The following is a 23670-nucleotide window of genomic DNA, read 5'->3' as shown; positions in this document are numbered from 1 at the left end:
CTTGGTCATAGATATAGTAATACATTGATTCGTAAGAAAGGAATATTAATGAGACTCCAGATGGACAATAACATGTCTTTATCACAGACTTGAAGAAAAAAATATAAAAAAACGCATTATTGATTTTTAACTTTGACATGACATGGGTTGTCATTGTCAGTATGACCGTAAATTTTATCATTTGCATACGCTACAGAGAGCGTTTTTGGGGAAGTTATACGTATACGAAATAAAATACCGAAAAAAAAAATATAAACAATTTACAATATAAAAAGTTTATTAAGACTAATTTATAATCTATTTATCTTATTATTAATTTAAATAATGTATTTTGGACAAAAACGACTCTAGCTGTTTCTTCTCGCTAGAGGCTGCTTCCCGAAATGGTGGTAGAGTTTAAATATTGACGATTCAAATATGCTTTATTGTAAAGTTTACTTGAATAAAAATAAAATTATTTAATCGGTCTGTTCACCTTCTCTATACAAACTTTAAATATGGAAAATCGCTCATTGCTCTTCACTTCACACTTAAATAGGTGTACAGTTTTTCCCCATGTATTATTCTTTGTGTTGTCTTAAATAAGTATTAATTTAGAAAAAAAAAATTAAATATCACAATTTAAATTAAACGAAAAGAAAATAGATCACAAATGTCTATTAAAAAAATGAAAGTTTCTACGCTGCCATGTTCCAAATAGGCTTCACTAGCATTTACAAGATAAGATCCCAAATGCTTGAAAAAATGTTTGATTTATACCCAAATAACCAGCTGATCAATTCTAAGATGAACTATGACTGCATCTTTTAGCATAAATTCTACTGTGCTTATACAAATATATCAAGAGTGCCTGGCGAATTGAACTAATTACCTTTCAAGGTTTACAAATAAAAACAACTTCAATGACTACTAAATAAATGTACTCAATATATACTATATATATTATTTATAGCTTAATAACACAGCCCTCCAGAGCAATTAATCAATGTTCACGATTGTAATGATTATTCGGATACAATTTCTTCTTTTGTTATACAGATAATTTACTACTTCGTTGGACTTAATAATGAATATCGCATTATACAATGCGATGGACATCATGTTTTAGGGTTCCGTACGGTTTGTGGAAAAACTAAAACCCTTATAGAATAATTCTCATGATTTTCCGTCTGCTGTCACCAACTAGTTTATCCAAATTAGATTCATTGTTTTTTATAAATATATTATAAATCGGTGACTTAATTTCAGGAATAAGAAATAAATTAATCCTGTTCTAAATGAAATTTAAGAGCATCATGTCGGATATATTATTATTATAAATATACTTTGTTAACGAAAAATCAAAGAAAGTATTGTTTTTTTAGTGTCATATAGGTAGGCGATCTGGCAAATCGGCCACCTGAATGGTCACTTCTGCCAATAGGAACAGGTACTGTAAGAAATATTATTAATTCCTCATATAGCTAATGGGCCCCAACCTAAGGAACTAAGATGTTATGTCCCTCGTGCCCCTGAAGTTACACTTGCTCACTCACACTTAAAACGAAAAGCAACCTTACTAAACTGCTGTTTGACGCTAGGATATAATATGCTGCGTGGGTAATACTTACCCAGTCGGCCTTTGTAACACGGTATAAATTAAAAAAAGGCCTCTCAAAATGTTTAACCTGTAGCTACTAATCGCTTCGATTCTGTTGATATTGCACTTTTCCCTAACTTGTATCACTTTATTCTTTAAATAATTTCTATTTTAATATTCCTAACAGAAGGCTACGATGCTTTTTTCTCTTTTTATTTTCTATTGTATAGTACGAAACCCTTTTCGCAAGTTTTTACAGCCGTTTGATCGGTTTATTTGTTTTTTTATTACATGTACAATGTACATACATTTGATTGCACCACTATCACAATCCCTAAACTTAAAATATACCATAAGGAATCCCAATATCCGTTTAGTGGCTTTTAAACGAATCGTGCACTGAAAGATAAAAGTATTCGAAGATTTTTCCATTTTGTACAAGGCTTATGTTGGCTCTGGGAGCCTCAAGAACGTTATTTATAATATCCTTGCTATTTCGTACCCCTCGGTGAAATTTTAACAGAAAATAAAAATAATTTAATAATTTCATATTATTTATTGAACTTATAAATGTGTAAATGTTGTTTATAATAATAAGTAATGGAGCCTGGCAGACTTTGTCCGGGCCGAACAAATTTTTTTTTTTTGTTGGAACCGTAATTCTTTTTGAAATAGAAAGTAGCCTAAGACGCCTTAAAATATTAGATATCTACCAGTAGAAGTCTCTTCAAAATCGGTTTAAGCGTTTTGGAGAAGATTCGTGCGTATTTATTAATCATATTATTTTGATACTACAAACGGACACTTTAATTGTATTATTTGTATAGATGATGTAAATGAAAGGGTTTATAGGCTTCATTTTTATTCAATTGTTACGTCATATATAAACAACACGTCACAGACAATGGATATTTTGTGTAACGTGATATAAATAACTGTTCATTCAATTAAAAATTATAACTTATTTTAAAATATATGTTTTAAAAATATTTAGTTATTAAAGAAATAATAATAATATCACCTACCTAAATATTTTATATGTAGGTATACCATAAAATGAAATAATAATGAATTAATAAAAGCCATCTTCAACCGATGGATGTTTTCAAATATTTCATAATTACAATATTATCAGATCTCAATAGAGACGCTTTAGTATAAATAGACGAAGTGATCGTAGTATCGTATTGGAGATTATTTGACAACAGGAAAGCAAAACGTCAAAGTTAATATCCGTTCTTGCGGTAGTCGGATATTGCGATTAGTACGATCACCGCTGCGGCGGCTTGATTTCTTCACTCAGTATTAAACTGAGCTCTCTGAGCGCCTACTGGAAATACTAGGGTTGCAATAATTATTATAACCGAAGTCAATACAGATAAAACAAGACGAAAATAAATCAAAAGATTTCTTAAAAATAAAGTAACGCCTTTTGAATTTGTTAATTTAAATTAAGTAAAATTTTTGCAAGGTATTAATATAAAAACTTAAAAATGATAAATGTCATTTCCCTTTCAATCAAATCAAATAATCTTTACACGACATCATATAAAACAATTTTACTATACAGTACTACTACTATCATATAAGCAAGAAAAGATTGTAATCAGACCCACCGCAGGAGTTGCAAAAAACCTGGACCAAGTCTTGTACCATCGGTGAAGCGTCTTAAAAGGTCTCTTTTAAAACTTGTTTTGGGAGGACTCTTGAAGAAGATCTTTTAGAAGATTTGGTACTCTTACATCAACACCATATTGAAGATGTGTGATGTTTACATAATAATATAGTATATTTAAAAATGTAGAGAGGTACATGACATGCAAAGAAATATATGCTAATTTTATTATATGTTTAATTAAATAGACATACGTAACGTATGTAAGTTGAGGTTACAGTAGCATTAATCCCACCAAAACAGAATTTATTTTGTTGTGCAATAAGGTATAAACAAATAGTTCCATAATTTTAAACATTAATGATAAAACTTAACTAACTTTGTATCTCGCTTCAAGCTTAATGGGCTATCTTCGAAGGTCCAAGTACTCTCAAGGCGATTATATTTAATACGAAAAATGTCGCTCCTACACTTATAAAACGAGTGAGATTCCCTCTTCACATATCATATGAATCCTTATCTTGACGTTTCATAAAAATGCTTTGATGAATTTTGTAGAGAGTTATTTTATTTCTAAAATCTTGCAAAACCCACAAGAATTTCATCACTGTCAACCCTAGAAGGTAATACGCCGTAGCGCGCCTTTGAAGAATTTGCGGCCAAGGCGTTCTCGACTTTGCATATTCGCAACTTCACCTTTATAATCTGTTTTCAAAATAAATGTATTGTTTTATAGAATAAAGAATAACATACTGTAGAAACTATTTGAATTAAAGTTATATTAATGAATTATCAATCGATAAAATCGTATTCGAACGTTAGAGTCATTCATTTTCAAAAGTGTCAATTTATTACATTCTACAAAATATTTTATTTGATATATTTTGTTTATCAACCCTATGCTAATTTGAAGAAATGCATTTGCAAAAAGCTGATTATAATGTTTATAGGAATTATTTATTTAACAGAAAACCATTAAAGTTTGGGAAATTTTCTTCAAATTACCGTAATTTTAATGCCATAATAATCATCATCCATCAATTCAATAATCACCATTAATATAACTTCCAGTATAAATCCATACTGAAATAAACTTATTCTCGAAATAGGTCATTAATTAAGTTAAAATTTCGCGGACCCACAATGATAGGTTATCGTAACGGTAGGTGAAAAAAATAGTAAAATGTGGAGTTTTATCTGGTTCAAAATTGTCCTTATTTTCTTTTAAGAAACATTGTTGCAAATAAGCCGTGGAAACTTTACATGTATTAGCAAAAAAGAAAAACAAATCAAAATTATTATCCTGAAGATTAAGTTTTACTGTTCGTTTCCCTTGAATTTTAAATAAATAAATAAACACCTACAGATGCTTAGACCTTAATAAGAAAAGTTAAGCTAACTTGTATTTTTTCCTCGTATCAAGTTAGCCGTCGAGAAAAATATACATTCCTGCCTTTTTTACATAACAAAAACATTTGGGCGATCACACGTAAATTTATTTGGTCTTAAAACATTGTCAGTTGTCTATTGCTATCTTCATTCGTACCTTATGCCTATATTATAAACTCTTTCCTACATATTTGAAAAAAAACGCTGGAATAGATCAAATTGACTTCATTACGTCGTTTCCTCATGCTTCTACTGGATTCTCCTACTGGTATTATCGCATATTTTCTAAAACTCTGGAAGGCCATATTATTAGCTAACCCACTTTCTTTTAAAATGTATAAATATATTAATCCCGAAAACTCGCCTCTCTTCGTAAATTTATTTAATTTTAATAAAATAATTATTTTTAAATAGTCGGCACACAAAGAGATCTTGTAAGAACTGTGTCTCCAATTGTTAAGTCGGTTAGTTTCTCTAGAATTAAAAAAATATATTATATGAAAATCATGACTTACCAATCGCCGGTCATTTAGGTTCTGTTAAAATATTTACGTTACATACCCCGACTATGTACAGACTGACTTCGTTAGGCACTCTCACTTCTATGGAAAGGACCATATAAAGTAATAAGATCCATGGCAACAACACTCTTTCCCTATTAATATATCGACGCCACGTAACATACCATATCGAATTAGCAAAAATTTCTTTAAAATAAAATAAAGAACTAAATGACTTATTAAGAGCAAAGCTTTTCATTATTTTTATTTTATTTTTATTTTTATTTAATAAGTACACTAACAATATACATATTAATTGATGGTTTACACAACATCCAAAAAAAGAAAATCAACTTCTGATATGTACATCGATTACAAGTGTACATAACATTCACAGTGTATGGTGTCAACATGTAAAATAAAGTTTAAATTAAGTTGAAACTAAAATATATTATACAATTTTAAAAAAGATTATTGGCCTATGCTATCGTCGTTTACAAACACATTATTCATTCTATTATACTCGTATGGTTTTTTATTATTACTAAATCCTATTATCTCTGTTTTATTCTATTACAGTTATATCATATTAAACTGTTTCGAGATCTCTAAATTCAAAATCCCAGGCTAGTTCAATCAATCTCGTCAAACTCCGGAATCTACTTGGTTTTATAGGCAAATTAAAAATTATTAACGATCATTTTAACGTTCTAAAATATCTCGCATATCAGAAATCCCATGTCGAAATAATTAATTCAGCTTTAAGTACTGTTAAATATCTTTGTATGCGAACAAATGCAATAGATAATTCAGAACGTCACAATATGCTTGAACTTGAATCATTTTGACAAACAATATTCAACTATTTCTTATTTACTTAATAATCGAAATAGGCGAGTAGCATGGATTAGCGATCTGGGGACTGTTTTCAAGCAAATTGTTGGTACTTTAGAAGAGGATGATGAAATTATATATGAAAATGCTATGGATAGTGTACAAAATAACTACAAACGACTATCTTCACAAATTAAAGAAAACATATTAGTTCGACCTTTTCTTCTTATAATAACTCCCTTCAACTGCAGCTGTCGAGAACTTATCTATTCAAATGAGAAATGTCTCTGTTACTTTCAATAAATTAATATTAGTTTCTCAAATAAATTCGATCTTAAATAAATTTGCAACTTTTGTTCAATTTATCTTTTCAGATAGAAGACATTGGTAATTATTTTCTATTTAGCAATACAATAATACTTCATCCTTCTATACTAATACCTACACAATTGTATCAAGAGCTATCGAATGTTAAATTATTAGCAGTTAATCTTGAAACAAGTTGAATCTACACTATTTTAAGTATACGTTACGTTTACGTTATGTTACTAAGTTACTTTGTTATTATTTAAATCATAAAATAAATAATTATAAAATTAACCAGTCGTTTATCTAAAGAATTTTATTTGTATCATAATATTTCTTTGACGACCTCCGTGGTTGAGTAGTGTGTACACCGGTTTTCATGGGTACGCCACTCCGAGGTCCCGGGTTCGATTCCCGGCCGAGTCGATGTAGAAAAAGTTCATTAGTTTTCTATGTTGTCTTGGGTCTGGGTGTTTGTGGTACCGTCGTTACTCCTGATTTCCATAGCACAAGTGCTTTAGCAACTTACATTGGGATCAGAGTAATGTATGTGATGTTGTCCAATATTTAATATTTATTTATTTATAATTTGAAAAAGCCAGACTTATTCAGGATGACAATACCGGATAACAAGTATACCGCTCTTACTAAGGACACATTATATTACAGTAATATCCACTCTCTGGAAATTAGTAAAATTATCAGTGTTCATAACTATTTATACAGCATTATGAACGTTGTCTCATTAAGTGCCAATTAATCCTGTTTAAGTGAACTATTATCCAAGGTGTTAACACAACTTCCGAAAAAGTGTAAAACGTATTTTCTATACGGTTACTTGACATTTGTAAAACCCTAAATAACAATCGATAGATTTTCCTACAATCTTTATCAACTAAATTGTCAATAAATTGCGCTAAGGCTGAATCTTTATCTTGTTTTTATAATTTAAATATTATGGATCACTTATGTTAAAATTTAAATATATTGTGAAATAAACTGTTTGTAATACGCGTCCTTTTAAGTTGCAAAGTCTCGATCAAGAAAATATGAATTTTAATTACGAGTACAATGCTATTATTAAATCGCATATAAACAATATCTATAAGATTATTAAACCAAAAGCGTGTAATAAAATATGGGCTACATTATTCTGTTCTTGTTGTTTTCCTTATTTTCATTATGATAAGTTTTATTATGTTTAAGTTTTATACCAAGAATTTATACATTTGGCAGCAGCCCGATTCACTCTAATACCACTTCTATTAAAATTCAATGTTCTTTAGAAAGCCAACAGTCATACACAGTAATTATAATTATATATTGAATAAGGTGTAACACTAACTTTAAACTTAAATCTTTATATTCTCTTCTTCTACGAGGTTGTCTACCGAAATTTAAAAGAAACTATTCCTATATATATCGAAGGAGGGAGATGTTACTCCCCTAATTAGAGGAGTACTTGTAAATGCAATGTCAGCAGTATGGGCAAGAGAGACAGAAGTAGGGCTCGGCAGGAGTCAGCTCTCTTCCAAACTACATTCGCGACGGCTGCCTAAAGATTATTCTATATCTTATTTTAATTCTAATTCTATATTCAATACATTTGATGAATGAGTGTTTAATTCCAATTCTTTTTATTTTTGACTTTGTTAAGTGTGCCCTTTATAACAGAGCGTCACTCACTCAGACTTATAATAACACGCCGATATTAAATAATTAAACGTGTGTGAATAGGTCTAGTATTTACAAAGCCGAAACTCGTATAGATTGTTTTGATGAGAAAACCTCTATTAAATAAGATGAGTTTATTTGTTACTTATATTAAGTTAATCTCACTTTTTATTTTTCATAATATTACACTCACGCCCATTATATGTAGCTTTAAATTAGTTGCACTTATAATTAGAATATCTCAACACTGTCAATTATATCAAATATAAGTAATTCGTATTCGAATTATATAATAAACTACTACCTATAATTACAGCTCTTATGGTGAACAAAGTTTAGTGCTATTTTATATAACTCTTATTTACACTCGTCTAAATCAATATAAATACACAGAATTACATAAGGCTTTTGATGTATGTATTTGAAGTGCTCACGCAAGGGTATCTTGTTATGTCATATTTAGGTGGACGGGCAATTGGACCACCTGATGGTAAGTGGTCACCACTGACATAGATATTGAATTGGATAAAATATCCTTATTATTAAGCTCGTATTTTTAATGTCATTTACATACACTACACATATATTCACTAGGCAGTGTGCCTAGTGAATATATGTGACATTCGTCAATAAAAGTTCCTACAGATTTATATCATGAGGGAGAAAACCTACGAAGTGCAAGGCATGGTAAAAAGAACTGCCTTTTAAAGAATGATGCATACTGTATAAAAATAATGATATTATCTCTATTTAAGAAATAACACTGACTTGTTAAGCTATCTGCATAGCTAAAAGATAATTCTGTGTTTTTTCAATTGTCAATTTTTAAGTAAAAGGAATCCCAGAAGTTCAATTGGAGAGTATTACATTTTGTGGACTTTTTTTAATTTTTTAACATTTGACAATGAATGCGTAAAGATCATCTCGGATTAGTAATGAAAATGGAATTCACTGATTTTGGTTCGTAAAAATACAAAAGAGCGTAAGCTGTACATAAAGTTTTCTAAAAAGGTTTTTATTGTAGGTTGGGTTAAATTCTAGTAGTAATTAAAATAGTAGTGAGCAAAAGTACAAAAAACAAAACACAAAAAAGTTGCCAGGTATTTAGAATTTTCTTACAGTGGATTTAGCATAATATATTTTTTTGGTTGGTAGCACTGGTTCAGACATAAATGACAGAATGATGACATTGACATGTATCCCAAATATTGTGCTTATTATTCTCTTTGGTGGCCTCAAAGTTAGGTTCATTGATATTTACGTCTAGTTCAAGCAATAAGCAATTATTTAAATGTATAAGCGAAAGGATAAATAAACCTTTACATAAAAGAAATGGCAGGAGATTACGAAAAAACTCGACGTCGTAGTACTGAGAGACATCGAAGTCGCAGTCGAGATAGATACAGAAGCCGAGATCGTGATAAACGAGAACGAAAAAGAGATCACAGCAATGATCGGTATAGGAACAGCAGCAGAGAACGCAAACACAGTATTGAACGGCATACTAAAGATAAACGCAGGAGTAGCAGCAGTGACAATAACAGAGATGTCGGCGGTGAAAGAGAGAAAAAATATCGTCATAGGGATGATGACACGGATTACTCAAGGAATCGTGAGAGAGCGCAAAATCGAGATCGCGGTCGGAGCTCCTACAAAGAATTTACAGGCGGTGGACTAGGAGGAGGTACAGACGGTTTTTCTACTTAATAGTAACAGCCTATAAATTTCCCACTGTTGGCCTCCTCTCCCTTTCAAAAAAGGTTAGGAGCATATTTCACAATGCTGCTCCAATGCGGGATGGGGGATTCACATGTGGCAGAATTTCATTAAAACTAGATAATAGTAATTAGACACATGCAAGCTTCCTCTCAAAGTTTTTTTTTACCACCGAGCTCGAGATTAATTATAATCATAAAAAATTTAGTGGTGATTGTCTAGGATTAAACCTGCAACTATTGGTGAAGTTGTATGCATTCTTACGACTGTTCCATCTCAACTCCTTTTCTTACTTATGTAGAGACTACTTATTTAATTATGTCTGTAATTTTATTTCTCTTATTATTCCACTGAAAGGGTTAGGTAGCGGTGAACAGGCTCCCCGCGGTCGATACAAACCCCAGGAGGAAGAATTCCTCGATGCGAGGAGAGAAGAAAGAGAGAGAATAGGTGAAGTTGGGGTGTCTTCAGTTTGGGGAAAGTCTCCAACTAGGGCTGAGTAAGTAAAACTTTATTTATAACCATATAATATTAAATTTTTTGACATACTGAGTATATATTATGAGCTTATTGTAAGATCTCATGCTGTTTTTAATTGTTTTTATTTTTTTTGCCTAATCTGCACTACCTTCTTAATACATGAAACAAATTGCATTGAGATAAAATGTCCATGATTAATACACATAGTAGTTTTTTGATAACATTTAATTGTTGTAGTAAGGCTGTATTAGTTAATCATAATAAATATATAAAATCTGAATGAAGCAAGTAAAAGTTTGGTATGATAGCATTATATTTTTAAGCTAATGAAGTGCTGTGTAAATATTGATACAGTGCTATTACTCATGTTACTAATTGCATATCATCTCAGCTCTGAAGAAGAACTACAAGAAAATAATTCAGAAAAAGGCAAGGAAAAGAAAAAAAGTAAGAAATCCAAAGACAAAGATGGTACAAAAAAAAAGCTCAAGAAATTAAAGAAGAAACTAAAGAAAGTAAAGAAAGCAAGAAAAAAAGCTAAGAAAAAATCTAAAAGTTCAAGTAGTGACAGCAGCTCTAGCAGTGAGGAGGAGTTGTGGGTGGAAAAAGGAAGTAAGTGCAGAATAGAATTCATATTTATTAAATTTTTCAGCTATATTAATTTGTATTTTTTAAACTTTCATAGAAGAGCATGAAGTTGAAGCTACAACCACAAAATCATCAAAATCAAAGAAACATGATGAAGAACTAGCATCGGAAGCATATGGACCAGTGCCTCGAGTTGGGCCAGCTTTAGGACACAAAGATTTTGGGCGAGCTTTGCTGCCTGGAGAAGGAGCTGCAATGGCAGCCTATGTCGCTGAAGGTAAACGTATTCCAAGAAGAGGTGAAATCGGACTGACTTCAGATGAAATAGCAGCATATGAATCCGTGGGATATGTAATGAGTGGAAGCAGGTAACGTAATAAAGTTGACCCATGAATTACTTTATAGGAACATACTTATTATTTTGATAAAAAACATTTTGTTTTTAAAAACACTTGCAGGCATCGACGTATGGAAGCAGTACGTATACGCAAAGAGAACCAGATCTACTCAGCCGACGAGAAGCGAGCGCTTGCTGCCTTCAGCAAGGAGGAACGTGCCAAGCGGGAGAACGCGATACTCGCGCAGTTTCGCGACGTGCTGCAGGCGCGCTCGCAGCGTCGGGACGCCACGTAGCCCTCCGGCTGTTACACTATTAGATTAAATACTACATTGCACTGACAACCATAAATTTGTAGATGTACTAGAAACATCCATGAAATAAATATAATTCTGAAAATACAAAGTTTTCTATGGCATATTGTAACAACTGTAATCCTTTACATGGAGCATAGCTGTTGGTGTATTGATTATATGAAATGATTGAAAAACTAATTGAGACTGAATATATCCATTACAATAGAAACAAAATTTCATTATTTATTATTAGTGAATCTACAAGTTTTTTTAATATCCATTATATTGTTGCAATAATCAGAAGCGGTGATATCTTCTAATCTATTGAATGATATATTGTTTAAAAGAAAATGTTAGTATACTATATTAAATGCCCAAGGTAACATAATATCCGAATAAGAATAAATTTGGAGGAAATGGCATCATAAGTAACCTATATTTTTTACTAATCTATAAATACAAGCTAACGCGGACTTTTCTGCATGTGTACTAAAATTCTACTAAGTTTCAAGGTTTTATCTTTTAACCTGTGTTAGCCATGTTCGTAAATGTTCGAAAACTGTTTTTTTTTTTGGAAAAAACACTTATAACTTTTAACAAATTATATATACAAACCTTTCTCGTAGATTTTGTAATAATAAAAACCATACCAAATCCTTTGTATTGTGTAAAAGAAGTAAGCGGGTATACATAAAGGTTTTTGTATACCCGCTTACTACACTATACTTACACTATATAAAATATGATACTAATAATATAAAAATTTTACCTTCCAATAAAATTTGTATTATGTTTCCTAAGACGTCCGAAGTCCATTATGAGAGAGTACATCGTCTGATTTCCGCTGCAGGTCGCTAAATTTTACCACTTCCGTTTCCTAATTCACGCCTACCACGCCCCCTATACTCCTTTCTGGAACTAAACTGACAAAACAAATACAAGCCGCCAAATTTGTCATTGTTCGGCTCATAATGATGGATGTAGCCCCAGGAAGACATTACTTGGACTTCGGACGTCTTAGGAAACATAATACAAATTTTATTGGAAGGTAAAATTTTTATATTATGTGTTCCGGTTGACGTCCGAAGTCCATTATGAGAGATTGTTTGTTATCTTCTGGTGGCTTGTATTTGTAATAAAAATAATATTTACTTAAAACGCAACAATGTGATTCATTATATTTAATTGAAACATAGCATTAATATACATAATTTAAATTCCTTGAAGATAAGCATATAACACTAACTTATGAATTTAAATCAACATAAATCAAATATTTTCCAATGAAATATTAAGAGGATATGGCGGCTATGACTGCATACATCTCCTTCAAATTGCAGTGCCATTTTCTCTGGTGGTGTTCCCATGACCCTTTCACCATCTCGTTGTTTACAAGGGCTCCCCATTGAATGTCCGACGCGTCGGTGATGACGTGGTTCGTGGCCATTCTCTGAGGATGAATGGGTGTCCTCTGACTGATGTTCTCTAGCCACCACTCCAGCTCTGTACGTACCTCGTCCGGATACCGCTTTGATAAGTGAGGATACTTCCTGAGCTTGTTGCTGTGGTACTGCAGGACTCGGCAATGCAACCTTCCCCGGTGGGTGATGAAAGTTGCAAAGTTGAGGTATCCTAAGAGGCGTTGCGCCTGCTCTAGGTTCCAACTGCCGGTCGCAAGCCGCACGAGCAATTTCTGACGAATTTTCTGTATTTTTTCTAAGGGCAGGGACTTTGTGTTGAATCTGGTGTCCCATCTTATTCCCAGAAAGTCTATTAATCTCGTTGGTGTCATAATCGATTTTTCCATATTGATCCACCAACCTAGGTTGCTCAAAAAACGTATAGCCATCTTTACTTGAACTTCCAAAACGTCTCTGTCCTGGTGTACGAGCAGATAATCGTCTAGATAAACCACTAGACGCAGACCGTTCTTGCGAAGTATTTCGGCTGTCCAGTTTGTTACCGAAGCAAAAATCCGCGGGGCTGCAGCTAATCCGAATGGCAGACAAGTCATCTGGAGGAGACGACCCTGATAACTGATCCGGAGAAACCTCCTGTGCTGCTCTTTTATTGGAAGATGATAATAAGCCTGGCTTAAATCCAGCTTGACCATCCAATCCCCATGTTGTAAGAACCTGGGAACTTGTTGATGGTGGAAAAGATGAAAATGTCTCGGTTTCATGTACTGATTCAACGACTTGAGGTTGAAAATTGTTCGATTTTTTCCATTGGTCTTGGGGATTATAAAAAGCGGAGATATGAAAGACGGTGTCAGGGGAGCGGGTTCTAAAACTCTCAATCGAATTAAAGTCTGAATTTCGATTGACATTATATGTGATGTTGGAGTTTGAAATTTTGCTAATACATCCAAGGTTGGAAGAACCAATGGAGGTGTTTCGTTGAAGGGGATTCGAACACCTGTTATTAATTTTAATATTACGTTGGGTGCATTGTAGCGAATCCAGGTGTTTCGATAGAGTCTTAGACACCCGCCTGAAAATCCTGTCGAGTCATTTATTTTTATTTCCTGACTTTCGTCCCGTCTTGTACTTGCGTCCCCCTCCCCCCATTTTCTTTGCAGAGGAGTTATTCGGGTAGAATCGCTCAGAATCTCTGTTTTCGTTCTGTTTAGTTTTATTAGCATTTGGCCTAGCTCGAAATGGCTTTGCACTGGTAGTAGAAGGCGAAGGTTCAGGCGATTTAGGCCGTGTGCGAGAAGCAGATGGTGCCCGCTTTTGTAATTTATCTATACCACCAATTTTTTGTATATATGCTGTTAATATGCTGGGGTTAAACATATAATCACAAGAAGGGGGTATTTTCTCTAAATCTTCTCTGATATATTTATCCTTTAATTTCTTTAAGAGGTCCCTACGGCGTAACTCTAAAACTTCGGCTCGTTTACCGCAAATTATCTGAAGGATATCGCGAGAAACTGTCTTATAGCCAGAATCATTACTAAATAGCTGTTTCAATTTTTCATAAATAGAGGAAGAATTAAGCTGAACGTCCGATGAATTTGACCAGTCAACAAGGCTTTGTAAGGCAGTATTAACGTATTCATTTTGTGCCAAAAAGGCATTAGATAACGCAGCAAAACTACGTTCCATCTGGAACCAACGTAATGGACTACAGTTGTCCTCCAGACGTCGAAACTCCTCATTCACTCTTAATTCAGTAAAAGCCGGAAAAGCAGCATACTTTTTCTGAACATCGGTATAGCGCACCGCGTTCCAATCCGGCGAGTCAAATCTTTGCATATCCTTAATTTTGTCAACACGTGATTGAATTGCTTTCGGTACAGTGGGTTCTTTTACAGTAACGCTCAAATCTACAAAACTACCCGCCACTATTACTGGTGGACGTAAAAATTGTTCGTCTGTCGTTGTCGAACTTTGAATAGTAGTTGAAGCTAGATTAGACTCATTATTATTATTATTATTTGCCGGTTGTAAGAAAGAGGGCGGTATCGCTGGTGTACAACTAGTATGATTCGAAGTTAAAATATTATTTACATGACTCACCAATTGTTGTGACAAAAAGTCAAACCTTTTATCCAGATCCCGCGACCAGTCACGTTTTTGGCGCTTCCTTGGTGGTCCCTCGTATTCATTTTCCGACGAATCCGATGAAATATCCGAAGAATTTGAACTACCCTCACTTAAATCTTTATTTTGATTAGGCGCGATCACCTCTTCACTCATGGTTGAGCTTTTAAGGTTTCAAGAAAACGGAAGACAAACAACACTTGTTTGAAAATAACTTTCTACTTTAAATCTCGAAAGTTTATATTAATTTAAAACTATTATTTTAACTTTTAACGACTGCTCGTGTGGAAAAACGACGCAACAATGACAAATTTGGCGGCTTGTATTTGTTTTGTCAGTTTAGTTCCAGAAAGGAGTATAGGGGGCGTGGTAGGCGTGAATTAGGAAACGGAAGTGGTAAAATTTAGCGACCTGCAGCGGAAATCAGACGATGTACTCTCTCATAATGGACTTCGGACGTCAACCGGAACACATAATAAGAATGATAAATTATTTTCCAAAACATAATCCAAGTTCAGAATTGCAGTTTTAATCATTCATTCACATATCTGTTGCTTTCTATAAATATTAGTTTTATATTTTTAATCTTAAAAATTGGTTCAAATAAAATGGACATATCAAATATCACCATTGCCATGCTATTTGCAGAAGATAATACCTCACTGGATTCCCCTGACAAGAATCACAACATTGTATATTCATGTTAAGGATATAAAGGAACCACAAGAATTCTCAATAAAAATCTAATCCATTTGAAATAATAAAAATATTTTTATTTTACATAACATTTGTTTTATATTTTTAAACCTTAAACTTTTTATAAATAACAGAATTAATTCAATTAAAAACAGATTTGATTGAAACAATTGGCACTTAATAATCCAAATAATTTGCTCTATATGCTAATATTTAAAATTATACCTTCAGCTCAGTTGATACTCGGTTAAATAGATATGGTTTATTTGGTGTTAGCGGTTTATTACAAATGCACTTTATAGATATATTAAAATTGGCTCCACAAAACCAATTGTAGGTGGTATAAAAGTAAAAAATATCAACACAAACGTCAATTTTACTAAATCACAGGATTATTATATTGCATTGCGAGTACTTAAGTTTCTATTGATAAATAATTACTTTTGTTTATAATTTAGTGATAATACCTGTAATTTTATTAACTACAAAGTATTAATCACATTTTATGATCAATTTGTGATACATGTAAATAATGTTAAATGCAATATGGTTTATTTTAAATAACACAGTTGCAGTAATATCACCTATCATTAATTAGAAATCAGAATTGACATTCGAGGCAATAGAAAACATTAGCTACAATAGATATGGCAATGCATTTTTTCCACACAACATGGATATTATTTATACAAGTAGTTTTTTCTTGAATTGTGCAGTTAAAAAACATGTTTATTATTTTTATTGTTAATGAATAAAAAAAACAGTTTATATGTTTGTGCGATTTCTTACAAAATTTAATTAAAGAGAGCTCAGTCTTTACAAAGATACAAGACACTTCAATGGTGATATGAATATTTTTATTTACAAAACCAAATTGTTTTATTATCATTACCTATTAATATTAATGTATCAAATATAACATCAAAACCGAAAAGGTGGACTAACTATGTTTAATATTGTATTACAGTCTCGTATAAAAATACATCATAATTAAATAATCAAACAGATCGAAAGATATATCTAACACTATACTATGCTCCACAGTCGTTTCAGACAGCTGTGACCATAGCTCGAGTGATTTCGTCCTCGTTACTCGTGTGATGTGTTCTCTTGCCTTTCAAGATTCTTCATAAATGAATAAATCTGGCTTTTGAAACATTTTCTGTGTAAATTTCCATACCAAGTGGATACATAGGCAGGTTCACTGTGGTCGCTCCTTTTCGTAGTGTGCGAGCTTAGCGCGACACACGCGCAGCTCGGCCGCCATGTTGGCGATGGCTGCGTGCGCGGCCAGCAGCTGCGCGCGCAGGCTGCGCTCCGACTCCGTGCCCGCCTCCGCCTCCGCGGCGCCCGCCTCCTCCGTCTCCATGCTCACGGGCTCGGTCGGAAGCTGTGCTACCGGCTGGAAATTTATATGTTGATTAGGAGCGTTTCATGCCAGATTGACAGAGATTTTTTTAACGGGATTGTGCGCCAATTTTTATCTGTTACTAAAACAAAAAATACTGTACAAAAGTATATTATCTTATTGATAGAATCTATTGAAAAAATCATAAAAATAGATGATACTGATATTAGACATATTATTTGTTAAAAGTGCATGTTTACAAAATTTTTACAATGATAGTATTATTCGAACACTGTTTCAGCTATGAAAATGTAAAAACTACATAAACGAACAGATTGCTTTCCTTAGAATGTATTTATAAAAATATGTATTTCTTATATTATTATATATAATATTTTATATTATATTTGAGAAAAGAAGGAATGAAAACAAAGGTATAATATAGGTTATATTAAGCATCAAACCTCATGTAATTTCTACAAAACTATTTATCCTGTTAACGATCACTTCATAAATAATAATACAATTATTAAGTTTATCATCTAAAATACTGTCTAAGGTAATTACACTATCTAACAACCTTCTTTTGGAAAAAACATATGCAAGGTTATTTAAGTTTATTACAATATAATATAATACCGTCGATTATTTGACTATTCTAGTAAGAAAAGAGCATATTAACGCATCTACTTACAATACAGCTCTAGTCAATTTTAATCAGGTTATCAAAGTTCCGATGACAACTTATACTATATTCAATTGTTAGATAACATAGTATTTAATTAATTATTATACATAGCCGCTAAGCCGCTGTACCTGCGAGCCGGCAGCTGCGGCTCGTCGCGCGGGCTCGGCGGAGGCGAGCAGGCGCTGCAGGTTGGCCTTGTTCAGCAGCAGCTTGAGCGCCGGCCGCGGCCGCGCGCCCTCCGCGCCCGACACCTGCACGAGCTTCACCTGCTGGAAGTTGCCACGCGCGTTAATTCGTCGTACATACACGAGTTATATTTAGAGGATATACAAAAGTACCTGCAGGTCACTCGGATGAATGATCTTCTTGAGTGGTTGCTGAGGCTTGTTAATCGTTACCACTTTGACGTTCCTCGCGGGTCGCATCGTCCTCACCGCGCGCACCAGCGCTCCGCCGGCGCCGCCCGCGCCGCCCGCATTATCCGCACCACCCGCACCGACCGCAGCACTCGTGTTTATGATATCCATCGCAGAGCTGGTTTCGTCGATAGTCGCGTTGCCGGTCGAGCTCGCTATCGTATCGTTGGCGACGATCCGAGGTTCAGTAGAGGGACCGCCGTCGCCGCTCTCCTTCAACATTAGCTTACCGGCATCTGGAAGATTCCTTGCGAATGAGCTTTCGTAAAGTATTATAATTTAAAATATATCATACTCAGTTTTCTGAAACGTGACGCACACTCAAAATCTTCTAATTACACCGAAGCGAACCGAATAAGAGCAGATCCTGACTATGATGCCGTTCATAGTTTGGTCTCGGTTTTATAAAATATTATCAGGTAAAAAATATACATGTGCATTAATATTCTCGGTAAGAATCAAGTTTCGCTGGAATCCCATTTAAGTCATCACTCTCAACGAAATTTGCTTTTTTGGTTTCGGGTTCAGTCAGCTATTACGCACTGAAGCGATAAGTTCATTTTATTAAATTTTAATTGTATTTGAATTATACTGTAGCTAATCCAGTTGATAGAAATGTCTTAACAAATTTACTTTCGGAACGGGTAATTTCATATATAAATAATCGATGTTTTGAAAATGATATTTATGTATCCATCCATCCATCATTACATCCTTATCTTCTTCATCAAGGATTACAGCTACAGTAGACACTTCTTCAAATAAAGAATTTAAATCATGCTCGTCTACTAACTCATCCGTCGACTTCTCGTACGGCAAGGCGGCGTGTTACATACGTAGACACCAGTACAACGATTACCGGAGAGCATGACGGTGCGGCCACTGCGCAGGGCCGTGAGCACGGTGCAGCCGCGGTCGGCCGGCAGCAGCGTGATGCCGTGCGCGCGCAGCAGCGCCGCCGCGCCGCCCTCCGCGCCCCCCGCGCCGCCCGCTCCCGCCGCGCCGGATGTCGCGCCGCCGCACATCGAGCTCGGGACGGGCTGACGTGTACAAACGCAGGTTACACGTTAATCCGTTGAAAAATGATTTAATCATTAAATTTTTAGAAAATTACCTCTGTTTTTGACTCGATAATTATAGTTTTTTCTGGTTGTATTCTGACTTTAGTTAGTGGTTTGATATCTTGCGTTCCTGAAACGACATTTGACTTGGAGATGTATTCTAGGAATCTTTAAATCAATAAGCACTCAAGCCACACAAACAACTCACTCACTTTGAATAGTTTCAAAACCTTGTTCCATTTTCGAAGTTTCATCTGTCATTTGATCTGAAATAAAAATATTATTTTGTAATGATTATGAAGTTCTATTGACCAATTTCAGTCACGGCACATATTCTCTCATGGGACATTCGCCAAATTTGCAAGATGTTACAATAAATCTTTCTGTCTGTAATCTGATTGTACTATAATAATAAATATTGAATAACATTACATACATTATTCTGATCCCAATGTAAGTAGCTAAAGCACTTGTGTTATGGAAAATCAGAAGTAACGACAGTACCATAAACATCCAGACCCAAAACAAACATAGAAAACTAAGCAACTTTTTCTACATCGACTCGACCGGGAATCAAACCCGGAACTTCGGAGTGGCGTATCCATGAAAACGGGTGTACAAACCACGGAGGACCGACCACGGAGGTCGTCAAACTATGATGATGAATCGTCGCAAAAACAAAAGAGTTACGTGTATTCTTGGCACTTTTTTACTGGTGTCATTTGGGCTACGGAATGTGTAGCAGCATAAACCTTCCACTAGATGAGAAACGATGAAGATAATGCATTGATATAATATAGCACTCGGCGGTACGCACCGGGCGGCGGGTCGGGCGGCGCGCCCGCCTCGGCCGCGTCCAGCAGCGCCAGCAGGTCGGCGCGGCGGCGGCGCGCGGCCAGGCAGCGCGGCGTCTTGCGGAACTTGCAGCGCGCGCGCGCGTCGGCCCCGCGCCGCAGCAGCTCGCGCGCCGCGCCCGCGTGCCCGCGCGCCGCCGCCCAGTGCAGCGGCGTCATGCGCAGCATGTCCCTGTGGGCGCAGTACTGTGTCATTATACTCGAAAACTGTTTTTTTCCCAAAGAGCAACTTGTCATTTCCCTCGCTTTCGATGTTCCGACATCCTTTGTTTGTAGTCCCTTTAATCAAACTTTTAAACGCCACATACATTTCTAGAATGTATAAAAGTATATAATTTAACGACTGCATTTACATCAGTGCAGTTATACTAATTTTTGAAAAGAAAAATAGCTATAATCGAATATATTCTGTCCTTATTTTATATTATAATACATATCTACTAAGTGGACTTATAGGCATCGTATAACATCTACAAATAAAAAGATTAATATATTCTGTTTTAGTTTCGTTCACTCTTTAGGTGCGTGAAGCGGGTCGTACGATGCTCGTACGATGTGCATGCGCTCACCGACAGTCCACCATGGCGCCGTGGTCGAGCAGCAGCGCCACGACGCGCGCGTGGCCGGCGTGCGCGGCGAGATGCAGCGGCGTGCGCTCCACCTTGGTGCGCGAGTCGCGGCTGACGCCGGCGCGCAGCAGCACGGCGCACGTCTCCACGTGGTTGTTGGCGGCCGCCAGGTGGAGCGGCGACGTGCCAAGCTGAATCGTAATAAAACACTAATTACAGAAATGTTCAATAATATTGAACAAACTTTTACCTCATTTTCAAAAAACATACAGTCTTTAATCTGCATGTGCATCTCTATTATTCATCATCTTTTTCTTATATATAAATGCGAATGTTTCATACTCAATCATACCAAAACGGGTGAACAGATCTGAATGAAATTTGGCACAGAAATAAAGTATAGTTTTGAATAGCATAGTTTATTTTTTATCCAATCCAACAACACCCCGCCCTTCTGTTCCACTAACACGGATGCTAAGCTGCGGGCGGTAACTAGTATAATATAACTCATTTGATATACAATAATAGTAAATAGTGCCTAGTGTCTGATTAACACGTTTAAATTAGAAATTCAGCAATATTAACATTTTTGAATTATTTTATTTAAAACCATTCAAACATATTAAGCCACGTAGTTCATACCCAGTCTGTAGTAAAAGGCGCGCCCTTTGCCATGAGGTCGAGCACAGCGCCGGTGTCGCCGGCCCGCGCCGCCAGCAGCAAACGTCGGCCCAGCTCCACCCCGCCCGCCTGCACGCGCGTGCCCGAGCTGCCCGCTCCACCTGTCCCGCCATTACCGGCTGTAGAAGCTGCTACGATTGTCTCTGTCTGAAATAAAATTCATTAATATTGTATTGCAATTATTTATGTCAATACAAATGTACATAGAATTTGCAAAATAAAATAAGGTTTCATTTCTTTTTCTCTCATTATATTTAATAATAGCAAGCATGTTTTGACAAAGTCAAGTAAACTGTCCTTGTAATAGTATCCAAATTATTTATTTGCACAAATTTTCAAAGATAGACATAATGCCAAAGGGCAAAGTTACTTTTTTTATTGTGTCCTTAAATGAACAACATTAATTACTGATAGTGTCATGGACTCTATCATAATGTGAAAATCCATATATTTATATGGATTTATATGGATTTTTGTTGTATTTTTGCAATGACTACTAAACTGATTTCAGTTTAGTAGTCATTGCAAAAATACAACAAAAGTTGGTTATCTCTTCATATTCTGGCAGTTTTTACTTTAACTATTAGTAAATAGATGATGAATGAGCCTGATAAACAAATTTAAATTTGAATATATTTTCATCTCAGTGAAGATGGCTAAGTGGTTAGAATGTATCAAATTTAAGAGAAGATTTCAGGTTCAAATCCAGACAAACACTGAATTTGCATTAGTGTTTCTTATTTTATCTATTCTGTCTATATATTCTATCTATTGCTCAGCGCTGAAGGAATACATTGTAAGGAAACCTGCAATTAATTGAGCGAGAATCTGGTAAATGTATATCCATCAAGATAGCCACTGCAAGCTAGAGGTTTAGCTCTAAATCTTCTCTTCAAGGGACAAAGAGGCCTTAGTCCAGCAGTGGGATATTTACATGTTCAGGTTACAGCTTCTACTATTATAAAATATCTTAAATTAGAAGCAGTTGCGTACATTCCAAGTGCTCATATGTAATTTATTTTTATTTATAATTTTTAATATAGCAAGTTCATTGAGAAAATAAGAATATATAACAATAATAAATATCTTATTGGATATGTATCATCTAAATAAGGATACCTTACATATTATGTAAAAACCATACTTTCTAGTAACGCAGTATGTATAAATTAATGTTAAGTTTTGTATTTTATCATTATCAAGGTTTCCTCTTATAAATCAAGTGTCTGAATTGAATGGGACTAAATTTGTTGAAAATAATAATTAAGTTTCTCGTAAAGTGTAAGTATAGGATATTGTATATAACACAAAATTATCTTTTAAATGTTAGATAAATGTAAAAAATAGTATTTCAAATAAAGATAAGGATAAAGAAAAATGGTACAGGGATTTGTTGAAATATTATTTTAAACATTATCTTGATTATCTTCATTTAATTTTACTATACTTACAGATATAATTTGAGGTGATGATAAGCGCACAATAACGTCTTCGCCACAGAGTTCTGTTGTCATGTTTATGCATCTATAAAGTATTTAAAGCCATATAATATAAGGATATTAATCATAACATATTATATATTTTTTTCTAGTTATCACCTTAACTTTTTTCAAAGATATTCTATGTTACAACAGCTTTATTGCAAATGTATATAATCCGGTAATTATAATACTTTGCAGTTTGTTTTTAGTATCTAATGATACATACAACGCTTACTGAATCTATTGTATTGGAAACATTTTTATTTTTATTTCACGATTGCAGTTTGACAACTTTTCCAAACTTTTGTTACAATACAAAACGAAAACATAGAAACAGGATAAGGATGTTGAAATTAAAAAGTCTTCTATAAAGCATTTTCGATCACCGATCTCACACTTCCTTTTCCTGTCTCAACGGAAGTTCTTTAATAATGTAAATAAAGAGACTATTTTCAACAACATTTGACAAATACCAATACTTACTTATGAATGACAACAAATGATTTCAATTATATGAATATCTTAAAAGTATTTCACTGTAAATTGTAAACGTCAACACATTTTCTGTGTTTTACTCGAAAAAACCTAATTTTATACCGCGAAAAGAAATGTCAAAATATTTCTTCTTTTATTTTTATGGTACCTTAAAACAAAAGAAACACAATATTTTTTATTGGGTGTGAGAAGTATGTAACTAATTTGTAATAAATGAAAGAAAAATGATTTGTACATAAAAGTCTTTTGGATTAACTTTTTGTAGGTTATTTTTCTTATTTTGTGTGTGAAGATTGGCATACTTGTTGAAGTATAGAGAATCTACTCTATATCTGATGTTTGAAGTTAAATAAAGACTTATTAATATTGTAAATTAATTATAAACATCTGTAAACAAATTGTAGTTTTTTATATCAGTATAATTTATTACGTTATATAAAAAATATATCAATAATTGTTTGATATGTTCGTTTATGTTGGCAGTTCGTATAGTTATTGATGGTTTTAGCCAATGACGTA

General features: G+C 34.2%; 2 protein-coding genes across 4 annotated transcripts; one reads left to right on the top strand and one right to left on the bottom strand.

The window, feature by feature from the left end:
• Positions 1-9093: 9093 nt before the first annotated feature.
• LOC125065477 (NKAP family protein CG6066) lies at positions 9094-12065 on the top strand. The gene is made up of 5 exons (XM_047673078.1): positions 9094-9581; positions 9971-10112; positions 10485-10705; positions 10779-11049; positions 11140-12065. The coding sequence occupies exons 1-5, from the start codon at positions 9230-9232 to the stop codon at positions 11312-11314; spliced, it is 1161 nt and encodes a 386-aa protein (XP_047529034.1). The 5' UTR covers positions 9094-9229; the 3' UTR covers positions 11315-12065.
• Positions 12066-15638: 3573 nt separating this feature from the next.
• Positions 15639-23411, bottom strand: LOC125065476. Of its 3 annotated transcripts, none has more exons than XM_047673077.1 (11): positions 23140-23411; positions 22627-22699; positions 21137-21322; positions 20495-20685; positions 19889-20097; positions 19284-19337; positions 19125-19201; positions 18870-19050; positions 17933-18246; positions 17723-17860; positions 15639-16960 (listed from the first exon to the last, which is right to left on the bottom strand). In XM_047673077.1, the coding sequence occupies exons 2-11, from the start codon at positions 22687-22689 to the stop codon at positions 16760-16762; spliced, it is 1614 nt and encodes a 537-aa protein (XP_047529033.1). In that variant the 5' UTR covers positions 22690-22699; positions 23140-23411; the 3' UTR covers positions 15639-16759. The 3 variants fall into 3 exon arrangements, with proteins under 3 accessions (XP_047529033.1, XP_047529031.1, XP_047529030.1); XM_047673075.1 differs by lacking the exon at positions 23140-23411 and adding an exon at positions 22774-22988 and having other exon boundaries at positions 15640-16960; positions 17723-17863; XM_047673074.1 differs by having other exon boundaries at positions 15641-16960; positions 17723-17863.
• Between the last annotated feature and the right edge of the window lie 259 nt (positions 23412-23670).

The sequence above is a fragment of the Vanessa atalanta genome, chromosome 7, assembly GCF_905147765.1.
Source record: "Vanessa atalanta chromosome 7, ilVanAtal1.2, whole genome shotgun sequence".
Taxonomy (NCBI): Eukaryota; Metazoa; Arthropoda; class Insecta; order Lepidoptera; family Nymphalidae; genus Vanessa; species Vanessa atalanta.
Note: the sequence above shows the minus strand (reverse complement) of the source record. Positions and strands in the feature narration are given on the sequence as shown.